Here is a 14,031-nt window from a genome sequence, read left to right as displayed (position 1 = left end):
CCTGGGATAAGACAGGAGTTTTAATTATTGCAGGGAAAGCAGAGCGCTTGACTGTCTCGGGCTCTGCTTGCACACAGCGTTGAAGGCGGCCTTCACCCTCAGTACCGACTCATCCTGTGGGGGCGATGTACCTACCACCCAGTCCCAGACAGGAAAGAAGAGAGAATCTAACCTAGACTAGACGGGGAAGTGGCCATTTTCATCACATAAAACATCCCAGAGGACCTTTACATTACCATGTCCAATGACCCTCCAAGTCCATGCTGCCCCCTTAGAGCGACCGATAGCGCCTTCAAACGTGTGGAAGAAGGAAAATGCAACTTACACATACATTCCCAGGGAGGAAGACTCTCTGGGATACCTTCCTGCAAAGAAATAAAAGAAACCCGACAGGTGGGACGGCACCGTAACCCGGCGGAAAGTTCCGGGAGCCCAGGCGCGCAGGCGCCTCGCCGAGCCCCGCCCCCCGGTTTCCAGGCAACCGACCCGGAAGTTGCGGAAAGGTGTCTACGGCAGGTGCCGCGAGTCGGCGGAAGATGGCGGAGGGTGGCGGCGAGTCTGGCGAGCAGGAGCGGAGGTCCTCGGTGCCGCGGCCCCCGAGCGCGCGGGACTTGCAGGTGCGGGTCGCAGCCCAGGGAGGGGGCGCGGCAGTCAGCGCAGGCGGACGCAAATGGGGGGCGCCTCTGGGCCCCGCGAAGCTTTTCCTGGACCCGGTCTTGAGGAGACTTGTGACCCTGGGCCCGCCAGTCTGCCCAGGTGGGCGCGCGGCGGGGTGGTGGTCCTGGAGTCAGGTGCCGGAGTCTTCAGCGTCTGTGGCTTGTTTCTGCGCCGGCCCAAGTGGGATGTAAAAAGCCTCTGTTCATTTAGAATGGCACTTCGCGGGGTTGGTTGGGGGTAGACTGTTTATGTCTCTTTGATGTGGCTGTAGGTAGGCAGTCCCTTAAAAAGTACTGTCATTAGTGCCAGTTTGTTCCTGACTTGATTATCTCAATACAAAAAAGAGATACTTTTTTTTTTTTTTATCAAGTATCTTTTCTGTTTTAAAGAGGTGAGTTAAAGCCATAAACATTGCACGTAGGAAACGTGGAATACTTTGTAAACTTATAGCACACTAACATTTCTTAGTTAAATACGAGTGCACCAAATCCGGTTCTGTTAGATACCAAACACCACTTTGCTCCTTTTAGGTTTTTCTTTCTGTCACTTTATAAGATAATTGTTAAAATCAAACAGGTACATATTTGTAAGGAGCTATAATTAAAAAATAAATGAGACTGAATCCATAAACTTGGGCAGAACAGTTCTGTTTTACAGCCACACTTTCTACTTACTTGAACAAAATGTGTAGTCATCACCTGTCTCAGTAACATACTGTTAAGCTCTGGGAATGCAGAAATAAATGGCCCATCAAATCCGCAGTTGGTGCTTGTGTTGAAGTATACAGAAGTGTAGAAACCATTTCTACCTTTTGAAATCCTACAGCTTTTTTTTGTTATGGGGGGAGTGTTTCTTTTGTTTTGTGATACAGGATGTGAATGCATTTAGCATACCTTTTTAAGATAGGGTGTGATTGGGCCAAAATAAGGCACCCAAATGAAGAATTTGGAGATTGGAGAGATCAGTGTAAATTTAGAAAGTGAACTCGTGTAAAATAGTTCCAGTGCCCATAGTTGATTCAGTCATAGTAAAGAGAAGCAAAGAATAAGAAACTATTATCAACCTTATCTTTTATGTTGTGGACCAGCATCACTTAAGAGGTAGCCAGAGGTGTAGGGGGAAAATGGATTTAGTGGTCAGAACAATTTGGTTTGCTGCTTGGGCGTGCCGTTAGTACTTGCGTGAACTTAGGAAAAATGTGTTAACCTTTTTGATTCTCAGCATCTTCATTTGCAGGATGGCAAAGGTACATGTGTAAGAATTAAACAATGTCTGTAAAAGGCCTGTGCCCAATTTTAGTATTACCCTGGCTCAGTACTTGCTTGGTGAATATTTGGTTTCTTTTCCACAAAGGAGAAAGATGCTGTAACTTCCTTTGCTTAGTCCATTCTAATGCCATTAAAGTTAATATAGTACTGTGTAACTTAATACCCTTTCCCTCATTTAAATCCATTTCTTTTTATGCGAAAAGTGAGAACAGCTTAGTTAATGACCACCTGATACTTGGCACATTGTTTACAGATTGAATACAGAGAATCAGTGGTTAATTAATGGTTGGAGGTACCTGTGTATGCTGGTAGGTGTTGCTGATTGTGAGAATGACTTAGTTTCCATTATTACTTAGAAGACAGGGTGTTTTTTTTTTTTCCATCTCCTATCTACTTCTGATAGGTCAGTAGGAAGATAATTGATTGCCTTTAGGAGTGTGATTTGGTATATCAAATACAATGTTTAAGTATTGATAATCTTTCCCTTAGAATTTAATATGAATGTGAAGAACTTACAGTGAAACTCGAAAACAACCAAAGTGAGGACATATCAAGAAATAAAGTATGTATGAAGGGTTTAAAAGAATTGATAATGTTCTTCTCAAGTGGTTTCTTGGATTATTTAAAGATTATCTTCTTATCATTTAATCTGGACATGTTTATGAGTTACTCAGGGCAGTTTTTTTACTCGGGGCAGTTTTTGCAGAAGTAGATACTTACTTCACCAACAGCTTAGTTAATGACCGCCTGGTACTCGGCACATTGTTTACAGCATGCTCTAAGGGTCTTTCCTAGTGACAAAAAGGGTGGCGTGATGCTAATTGAAACAAACAAAAGTACCCTAAATAAGTATATCTTAGCTGCCATGCATGTGGGGTTCCTTGGTACCTGAATGAGGCGAGTGTCCCAGGTCCAACCAGAGGAAAGCTACATACATAGTTGTTTCCCAGAAGGCTCCTCAGTAGGGACCCTCCAGTTTACAAATTTACAGACCTGGGAATTTCATTTGCAGGTTTTTTTGTTTTTGTTTTTGGCCAAGGGCGGGTTTGAACCCATCACCTCTGGTACTTGGGGGTTGGCGCCCTACTCCTTGAGCCACAGGCGTTGCCTGGGAATTTCATTTGAATATCAAACTAAGAGGTATTCCTGGTTCCCTTCATCCCTCCAAATTGGGAAATGGCCAGTGGGAAAGTTAAAAGGATGGTTAGTGACAAGACTAAGCCTAAAACCTCCTCAGGGTTCCCTAGTGTTTCTGAATTGTCACTCTTCTGACATCCCTCAGTCCATCCACACACGTGAGGTTTGACCATTGTTTAAGGTATTTAATTGTATACTCAGTCCCAATTTTCCTCTAGAATAGTGGTTCTCAGCCTATGGGTTGCAACCCTTTTGTAACAATGAAGATACATCCTGCATATCAGATATTTATATTACGATTCATAACAGTAGCAAAATTACAGTTATGAAGTAGCAACGAAAGTAATTTTATGGTTGGGGGTCACCTCAACATGAAGAACTGTATTAAAGGGTTGCGGCATTAGGAAGGTTGAGAACCACTGCTCTAGAATAATGTCAAGAAAAGAAAAGTTTCTGTTCTTAATTCTGTTTCCATAGAGGTAGAACGGGGGTGGGTGGAATTAGGGATGACTTCGGTACTTATTGGGGGTTAAGGTTGGGCATGAGAAGATGGGCTTCATGGTACTGTAAATGAGAAAAGAGTAAGAATGTCTTATGCTGTATTGCCACAGTATCTTAATCGTGTTGAATATCATTATTCCAGGTCATTGGTTCTCGACCCTAGTGTGCATCAGAATCACCTGGAAGGCTTGTTAAAGCACAGCTTGCTGGGTCTTACCCTAAAGCCTAACTAATCCCTTAGATGTGAAGTGGGGCTTGAGCATATGTATTTCTTATAGTTTGGCAGGTGATGCTGATGTCGTTACTCTCTAATAAACCTTTATTATAGCTTCTAGAATTTGACCCGTCAAGGCAGTATTTTTCAGCCTTTTTTATCTCATGACATTCAAACCGATAGTAAAACTTCCACAGCACACTAAATTATGTTGATCAAAAAAAGAAGATATTTACTGTGCTTTAAACTTCCTTTGAAAATAATTTGTTATGATCTTTAAAATTTTTCTTTCTTTTTTTTTTTGCAGTTTTGGATGGGGGCCAGGTTTGAACCCACAACCTCTGGTATATAGGGCTATCGCCCTACTCCTTGAGCCACAGGCGCCGCCCCTAAAAATTCTCGTGGCACACATCAGATCCTCTCACGGCACACTAGGTGGAAATAACTGCTCTAAGGCTAAGAATTCTAGTACTTTTAATGTTTTGCTGTATACTTGATTTTCTTGCCTTCCTTTTTTCACATTTCAGATTCTATAGGTGATTATCAGTACTGTATTTAACATACTTTATTCTCTCTGTATTATTCAAATATCTTTTTTCTTTTTCTTTTTTTTGAGACAGAGTCTCACTATGTTCCCTTCAGTAGAGTGCTGTGGCATCACAGCTCACAGCAACCTCAAACTCTTGGGCTTAAGTGATTCACTTGCCTCAGTCTCTCAAGTAGCTGGGACAATGGCACCCATCACAATGCCCAGCTATTTTTCTTACAGTTGTCATTGTTGTGTAGCAGGCCCAGTGTGGGTTTGAACCAGCCAGTCTGGGTATATGTGGCCGGCGCCGCAACCACTGTACTATGGGTGCCAAGCCTATTCAAATATCTTCTTAATTACATTTTGAGATTTTGTTTTGATTCCACGTGTATTGGTTTTGACCAGTATCTCAATTAATTTTTATCAATTTCAATTACCATTTTCTCTTTTGGGGTACTGTCACCTGCTATAACAATGTAAATCCTGTATGATACCACATGGCATCTAAACATCCCTCATTTTCTTCTAGTCTAATGAGGTACTGTTCATAAGTACATAAGTTCATAAGAAGCAAGGTAGACTCCCTTCTCTGATATCATTTTCCCCACATTCTTGTTTTGTTAGCACATGTTCCACATTCTGTGGCAAGGCATTATTTCCGTTAATTTATTTCACAGAAGAAAATTATTTGAAAGCATGTATTGAAATCTTAGCAAAGCAAAAACAAGGTACAAAACTGTATAGCAAACATAACCTTGGTTTAAAAATCCAACTATGTATTAATGATTGGAGTCTACATAATGCAATATGAATCTGTTGGCTGTTAAATACTATATTACACATAATTTGGGAAACTTAAAATCTAGTAGAGGGGATAAAATACCAAAAAAGTACACAAGTAATGACAATACAATGTTCAGTATAAATGTCATTGAACTTTTGCTATAAATATTTTAAAAAGAAAGATATTTAGGAAAATTAGAAAAGGTTTTGTGAAGGATAGCTGAGATAACTCTGAAGTATGGATAGCATTTTCATTGGTGGGACTAGCAATAATATAAAAGTAATTCATAAAGCTGAAATAATATAATTGGCTCAGGAAATCTATAAAAGAATGCTATTTTGAAGAGGTTGTAGGGATGTAAAATTTATGAAAACTCTGGACCACACGTCAGTGTCTCTTCCCTCTCTCCTCTTCCCCAGTCTGTCATATCTCCTCTGTCAGTCGCTGAGTGAGGTTTAGTTTGGTCATATTTGCTTGAGATGGAATAATAAAGGATCATAAGCAGATAAAAAGATAACATTGAAAGAAGAAAAGAATCTTGGGAAAAATGAAACACTGATAAAATCATTGCTAACTATTTAATAGCATATTCTAATGGGCAAGCGCATGCATTGTGCTTTATGTACATTGTTTTATCTCCTTTTTTGCAATTTTAAATTTTATTTTTATTATGGGTACATAATAGATGCATGTCTTAAGAAGGTACATGTGATGTTTTGATACAGGTAACAATGGGTTAATCAAATGAGGATAATTGGGGTATTGGTCACTTTGGGCATTTATCATTTCTTTGAGTTAGGGACATTTCATACTACTCTTTTAGTTATTTTAAAGTATACACAAACTTGCTAATACTCACTTTATTTTTCTATCAAATCCTGTTCACTATGTCTAACTAACTATATTTTTGCACCCATTAAGCATATCTTCTTTATCCTCTGCCCCACAATACCCTTCCTGGCCTCTGGTAACTATCACTCTACTCTGTCTCTATGTGTGAGATCAATTGTTCTGAACATTTAACTCCCACCTGTGAGAAAAAGCGAGATTTGTCTTTCTGTGCTTGGTTTACTTCACTTTACATGATTGTTACAAATAGCAGGATTCCGTTCTTGTTTGTGGCTGTAATATTCCCTTGTATGTACCATGATTTCTTGAGCTGTTGAGGGAGGCTTAGGTTGATTCCAAATCTTGGCTGTTGTGTGTAGTGCTGCTGTAAACCAGGGAGTGCAGGTGTCTTTCTGATGTGCTGATTCCCCTCCCTTAGATACAGACCCAGCAAGGTGAGACTGCACGGTCACGTGCTGATTCTATTTTCTGTTTTCCGAGGAAGCTCAGTACTGTTCTCCATAGTAGTTGCACTAATTTACATCATTGCCAGCTGTGTACAGAGTTCTCCTTTCTCTGTGTCCTCATCAGTATTTGTTATTGGCAGTCTTTTTGATGAGACCATTTTTACTGGGATGAAATGATATCTCATTGATTTTCATTTCTCTGACGACTAAAAATGTTGAGCGTTTTTTCTCATACCTGTTGGCCATTTGTATGTCTTCTTTTGAGAAGTATCTGTTCAGATCCTTTGCCCCATTTTAAATTAGATTATTCCATTTCTTGAGTTGTTGGAGCTCCTTACACATTCTGGTTATTAATCCTTTGTTGCCACATGGGTAGTGGGCAAGTATTTTCTCACACTCTGTGGGTTGTCTCTTTATTTCCCTCCTTTGCAGAAGCTTTTTAGCTTGATGTGATCTCATTTGTTCAGTTTGACTTTGGCACCTGTGCTTTGGGGAGATTACTCAAAAAGCCCCTGCCCACAACAATAGTCTGAAGCATTTTCCCAATGTTTTCTTTTGGTAGTTTCATAGTTTTGGTCTTAGATTTAAGTGTTTAATCCATGTTGATTTGAGTTTTGTGTAGATGAGTTTCATTCTTCTACATATGGTTGTTCATTCTTCCACGACCATTTATTGAAGAGACTGTGCTATCCTCGTTGTCTGTTTTGGGCATTTTTGTCAAAGATAAATTCACTGTAGGTGTATGGATTTAATAATATTTCTGGGTTCTCTTTTCTGTTCCATTGATTTATGTGTCTGTTTTTATGTCAATACCATGCTGTTTGGGTTACTACAGCTCTGTAGTATAATTTGAAGTAATGTGATTCTTCTGGTTTTGTTCAGGATGGCTTTGGCTATTCTGGGTCTTTTATAATTCCATATATGTTTTGGGATTTTTTTTTTCTGTTTCTGTGAGGAATGAAGTTGGTATTTTGATGGCAGTTGCATTGAACGAACCTATAGATTGTTTGGGGTAGTTATGAGAATAACTATTGATTCTTCCAATCCATGAGCTGGGAATATCTTTACCTTTTTTGGTGTCCTCTTGGATTTCTTTCATTCATGTTTTACAGTTTTCATTGTAGAGATCTTTCACTTGGTTAAGTTTATTCCTTGGTATTTTGTTGTATTTGTGGCTATTGTAAATGGGATTAGTTTCTTCTTCAGATTGTTCACTCTTGTCATACAGAAGTGCTACTAATTTTTGTATATTGATTTTGTATCCTGCAACTTTACTGAACTTATTTATTAGTTGTAATTGGTTTGGGGTGAAGTCTTTAGGTTTCTCTGGATGTAAGATCATATCATCTGCAAAAAAGGATAATTTGACTTTTTTCTTTCCAGTTTTTGTGCCCTTTCTTTACTTTTTTGATTGCTCTAGCTAGAACTTCAGTACTGTGTTTAGTCACAGTTATGAGACTGGGGATCCTTGTTTTATTCCAGCTCTTAAAGGAAAGGCTTCCAGTTTTTTCTCATTCTGTATGACTCAAGCTGTGGGTCTGTTATGTACGGCTTTCATTGTGTTAAGCTTAATTCCTTCTGTACCCAATTTTTGAGACTTTTTAACATGATGAGATGTTGAATTTTATTGAATGATTTTTCAGCATCAATTGAAATGATATGTCTTTTGTCCTTCATTCTGTTGAGATAATGTAGCACACTTATCAATTTGCATATATTGAAATATCCTTGCATATTTGGGATGATTCCCATTTGATCATGATGACTAATGTTTTTAATATGTTGTGAATTTGGGCTGCTGGTATTTTCTTGAGGATTTTTGCATATATGTTCATCAAAAATACTGGCCTGTAATTTATTTTTTTGTTGTGTCTTTGTCTGATTTTGCTATCAGGGTAATGCCTCCTAAAGTGAGTTTGGGAGTATTTTCTCTTCGATTTTTTGGAATAGTTTCAATAGAATTGGTATTAGTTCTTTGAATTGGTGGAATTCAACAGTGAAGCCATCAGGTCCTGGGCTTCTTTTTGATGGGAGAAATTTTCTAACTGTTTCTATTAATATCTTATTACTTGTTATTGGTTTATTCAGATTTTGGATTTCTTCTTGGCTCAGTCTTGGTAGGTGGGATGTGTCTGGGAATTTATCCATTTCTTACAGGTTTTCCACTTGGTTGTGGTAGAGGTCCTCATGGTATTCTAACCCCTCTTTGTGTTTCTACAGTATCAGTTGTAATGTCTTCTTTTTCATCTCTGATTTTATTCATTTGAGTCTTCTCACTTTTTTAATCTGCCTGAAGACTTGTCAATTTTATCATCTTAGCAACCCTACTTGTCATTTTGTTGAGCTTTTGTATATTTTTTTAGTTTCAATTTCATTTATTTCTACTCTGATCATTATTTTTCCTTCTTGTAGCTCTGGGTTTGCTTTGCTCTTGTTTTTCTTGTTCTTTGAGATGTATCATTAGTTGCTTTTTTACTGTTTTGTTGAGCTTACATCACAAAAGCTTTTCTTCTTTTTTGATGTGGCACTTAACTGCAATAAACTTTCCTCTTACTGGTATTTCTATATTTCATAGGTTTTGAAGTGTTTTCATTTTCTTTTGTTTTGAGGAATTTTTAAACTTCCTTCCTCATATCCTTATTAACCCAGTGATCATTCAGGAACATATTGTTTAATTTCTTTGTGTTTGTATATTTCCCAGTGTTCCTCTTGTTACTGATTTCTGGTTTTATTCCCTGGTGGTTAGAGAAAATATTTGGTATAACTTTAGCTTTTTTGAATTTTTCAGACTGGTTTTATGGCCTGATACATGGTGTGTCTTTGGGAATGGTCCATGAGCTGAGGAGAGTGTGTGTTCTGCAGCCGGTGGATGAAGTGTTCTATAAATATCTCTGGAGTCCATTTGGTCTGTGATGCACAATGAGCACAGGGCTTCATTGTTGATTTTCTGCCTGGATGATTCGTCCAGTGCTGAAAGTGGACTATTAAGGTCTCCTATCATTATTGTATTGGGATTTCTCTCTCTCTGTATCTCTGATATTTGCTTTATGTATCTGGGTTCTCCAGTGTTGGGTGCATATATATTTAGAATTGTTATATCCTCTTGCCAAATTGGACCCCTTTATCATTACTTAATCACCTTCTTTATCTTTTTTTTATAGTTTTTGTCATGAAATCTATTTTTCTTCAATAATTATTGTATTGAGATCTTTCTTTTTAGCTCTGATATTTGCTTTATGTATCTGGGTTCTGCAGTGTTGGGTGCATATATATTTAGAATTGTTATATCCTCTTGCTGAATTGACCCATTGATATTATATAATGACCTTTTTTATCTCTTTTAATAGTTTGGCTTTTTTGTTTTTTGTTTTTGAGACAGACTCTCACTTTGTCACCCTTAGTAGAATACTATGGTATCACAGCTCACAGCAACCTCAAACTCTCGGGCTTAAGCGATTCTCTTGCTTCAGCCTCCCAAGTAGCCAGGACTACAGGTGGCCACCAAAACACTCGGCTATTTTTTGTTGTACTTGTCATTGTTTAGCTGGCCTGTGCTGGGTTCGAACCTGCCAGCCTTGGTGTATGTGGCTGGTACTGTAACCACTGTGCTACAGGTGCCAAGCCTTTTTTAAGGCACCTCTACTCTCTTCCTTCCTCCTTTTTTAATAGTTTTGGTCTTGAGATCTATTTTATCTAATAGAAGTATAGCTACTTCTGCCCTTTTATAGTTTCCATTTTCATGAAGCATCTTTTTCCATCCCTTTGTTTTTAATCTATATATCTTTATAGGTGAAGTGTGTTCCTTGCAGACAACATATGATTAGCTTTTTTTTAATCCATTCAGCCACTCTGTGTCTTTGACTGGAGAGTTTAGTCCGTTCACATTCAGTGTTGTTATTGACAGGTGAGCACTTGCTGCTGCCATGTTACTTGATATCTATTTGTTTTGTGGTCCTCTTTTTCTTTGTTTCTTCTTCCTGTCTTCCTTTGTTAAAAGTGATTTTCTCTTAAAAAGTGATATGTCTTAATTTTTTGCGCTTGGTTTTTTATGTTATCTGTTACCATGAAGCTTGCAAAAAAAAAAAAAAAAAAAACCATAACCAGGCCAGGTGTGGTGGTTCAAGCCTATAATCCTAGCACTCTGGGAGGTTGAAGCAGGAGAATTGCTTGAGATCAGGAGTTCAAAGGTTGCTTGACTAAGAGCAAGACCCCATTTCTACAAAAAAAAAATAAAAATAAGCCAGATGTGGAGATGGCACCTATCTGTAGTCCCAGATACTTCAGAGGCTGAGGCAAAAGGACAGCTTAAGCCCAGGAGTTTGAGGTTATAGTAAGTTATGATGATGCCACTGCACTCGAGCTGAGACCCTGTCTCTAAAAAAACAAGACAATTATTTTAAACATATCACAACTCTGCTTACAAACAAGCCAAGAGAAATCTAACAAACTCCGTCCCTCCAGCTTTTTAACTTTTTGTTGTCATCCATATCTTTTCATACAGTCTTTCAAAAAGTTATCTTTGATAGTTTTTTTTTCAGTCTTTCCACTCAATGTAGAAGTGGTTTTTGTACCACAAGCACAGCAATAGAATATTGTGTATTTGAGTACTTAGTATTTCTAGTTAGTTGTATAGCTTCAGATGATTTTATTCATTAATGTTCTTTCTTTCATGTTGAAGAACTCCTTTTAGCATTTCTAAAGGTCAGGTGTTGATGAAATCCCTTGATTTTTATTTGTCTCAGGAGGTCCTTATTTCTACTCAATCTGTGAGGGATATTTTTGTAGTATATAACAGGATAGGGTGAAGGGTTTCTTCCTTCATCATTTTGACTATGTCTTGTCACCTTCTCTTGGCCTGAAGGTTTCCACTGAGAAGTCTGGTGCTAGACAGACTGAGTTCATTTGTATGTAATTTCTTTTTTTTATTTCCTTCAGAACCTTTTCTTTGTGACCTTTGGGAGCTTCACTAATAAATGCCTTGAGGTAGTCTTATTTGGGTTAAATCATCTTGGTGTTCTGTAAGCTTCTTATTCCTGAATGTTGATATCTTTCTCTAGGTTTAGAAAGTTGTCTGTTTTTAGTTCTTTGAATTAGCTTTCTACCCCAGTCTCTGTCTACCTCCTCTTTAAACTCTTAGATTTGCCCTTTTGAAGCTGTTTTCTAGATCTTATGGGCATGCTTCATTCTTCTTTTTTCTTTTTTCTCTTCTTATCCTGTATTTTGAAATAACCCATCTTCAGGCTCACTGTTAAGAGACTGGTATATTTCTCAGTTTGTTAGTTGAATCCTTCAGCTCCAGAATTTCTGCCTCATTTTTTTTAATTTCAATTTCTTCATTAAATTTCTCTCATAGGTTTCTGAATTCTTCTCTGTGTTATCTTGAAGTTCACGGAGCTTCTTCAGGACAGCTATTTTGGATCCTTTTCTGAAAGGTCACAAATCTCTATCCCTCTGAGATTGGTCACCAGTACTTTATTTAGTTTGTTGGTGGTCATGTTTTCTTGGGTGTTTCTGATGCTTGGTTATGTTCATCAATGTCTGGGCATTTAAGAGTTGGATATTTATTTTAATTGTTGCAGTCTGGACTTGTGACTGCAACAATTCTTCTTGAGAAAGTTTTCCAGGTTTCAAATTCAAAGGGAACTGAGCATTGTAACCTGAGTCTGTCAGCACAGGGAGTGCCCCAGACCTGGTAGTGACTCTACGGACTCCTGGTGATACTACCTTGGTGGACTTGAGTAAGGTACAGGAGAATTCCTTGGATTACCAGGCAAAGTCTTCTACTCTCTTCCTTCACATGTTGTGCTAGGCTGCTGGAGTTGGAGGAAGAGTGACATGGGGCACCCCTAGCACCAGCTCACACCTGAAGCCACCCAGTCTAACCCAAAGCCCATGACGATGTGGCCTGGTTACCACTGATGTTTGTTCAAAGTCCAAAGGCTCCTTAGTCAGCAGGTGGTGACTCCTTCCAGGACCAGGTCCTTCCCTCAGAGCAGCAGGGTTCTTTCTGGCCTTGGGTAGATCTAGCAACATCTTCCCGGAACTAAGGCCTGAACTCAGGGGCCTTCTTGGTACTTTATTTTAGTGTGGCTGAGCTGATATCCAAGTTGTAAAACAAAGTGCTCTAAACTTTTCCCTTTCCTTTCCCCAAGTGGAAGAAGAGTGCTTGAGCCATACTGCCTGTAGTTGGGGGGATAGGCACTGGCTTGGCCACCACTGCTGGTGTCTCACTGGGTTAAGTGTACCCCAAGTCCACTTGAGTCCTTGAGCCATACTGCCTGTAGTTGGGAGGATAAGCACTGGCTTGGCCACTATTGCTGGTGCCTCACTGGATTAAGTGTACCCCAAGTCCACTTGAGTCCTTGAGCTATACTGCCTATAGTTGGGAGGATAAGCACTGGCTTGGCCACTATTGCTGGTGTCTCACTCAGTCAAGTGCAGCCCAAGTCCACTGGTTTAGAGCCAGCACAGCTATAGCCTTTGGGGCCTGACCTCCTTATGAATTTATTGCAGGCCCCAGGCCGCATTCTGTCTGCCAGTGGTTGGGCTGGCCAGAACTTAAATTTGTCTCTGGCCAGGCTGGTGTAAATGCTTCCTCTGTGGGCAAGCAGCAGAATTCTGCCCTGTGCTGTGTTCCCCTGTGACAAGACGGCCATGGGTTTCGATGCAGAGCCCCACCATCACTTCACTCTCCTCACTGGGTGCACAGATTGTTTCTCCACTTGGTACTCTGGCATAGCATTCCTAGGGGATGAGGGATGAGTGGCGTGGGTGATATAAGACTGTCCTTTCTGCCTTCTTCAGTACCTCTTCCCTTGATACAATGTTAAAACCAGACCATAATAAAATCATTCACCTGAATTTGTTTGTTCTGAGGTGCGTGCTTGTGTGGATAGTTGTTGAATTTGGTGTTCATGCAGAGGAAAGATCACTGGAAGTTTCTATTTGGACATCTTATTCTCTCCACCCTATTTAATCTTTCAAACAACCCTTTGGGGTAACTTTTTATAGACATTTGAAAATGAGGGAACTAAGGCTCAGAAAAATTAAATAATTTGCCCAAGGTTACACAGTAAGTACCTGAATTAGTATTTGAATTCAGTCCTTTTAGATTACAAAGCCCTTTTATAATTTGGATTGCTAGCAGAATAGCAGTGTTAAAAATAAGAAAGTAGCCAGTTGTGGTTATCATGCACTTATAATCCCAACTGCTTGGAAGGCTAAAGTGGAGGATCACTTGAGCTTGGTAATTTCAAGACCAGTTTGGGCAACGTAGACCCCCCCCATGTCAAAAAAAAAAGAAGTTATTTTATGTGAGTGGAGTGGGGTGGGGGTAAAGAAGTTAAGGATAGAATTTTTGTTTCATTTTTGTTTTCTTGTGTATATTTCAAAAGTTGAAAATAGAATTTTCAAGGAATTAACTTTGCCTTAATTTCCTATTCTTTTTCTATTGAAGAAAGAAACCATGGAGTTAGTTTTCATCTTTGTGCTTCTAAAAGGAGCACTTTGTTTTTTTTGTTTGTTTGTTTGTTTGTTTGTGGGGGGTTTTTAGGCTGGAATAGGGAAAGAAACTCCTGAGATTGTGGTCATGACAATTGTAATTGAATAGCCACAGGGATATTAGGGAAAATTTCAGTTGTTATCCA

At 39.1% G+C, this 14,031-nt stretch overlaps 1 protein-coding gene across 1 annotated transcript in view; it reads left to right on the top strand.

Moving 5' to 3' along the window:
* The first annotated feature begins 427 nt into the window (after positions 1-427).
* Positions 428-14,031, top strand: part of UBXN2B (UBX domain protein 2B) — a 29,451-nt gene continuing 15,847 nt past the window's right edge. Inside the window, exon 1 of the mRNA XM_023515440.1 lies at positions 428-617. Within this exon, the coding sequence (XP_023371208.1) occupies positions 537-617 (81 nt within the window). The 5' untranslated portion in view covers positions 428-536. The remainder of the gene's footprint in view (positions 618-14,031) is intronic.

Source organism: Otolemur garnettii, unplaced genomic scaffold (genome assembly GCF_000181295.1).
Source record: "Otolemur garnettii isolate 467f Iridium unplaced genomic scaffold, OtoGar3 scaffold00071, whole genome shotgun sequence".
Taxonomy (NCBI): Eukaryota; Metazoa; Chordata; class Mammalia; order Primates; family Galagidae; genus Otolemur; species Otolemur garnettii.
The sequence above is the reverse complement of the archived record's forward strand: the minus strand, read 5'-3'. Positions and strand labels throughout refer to the sequence as shown.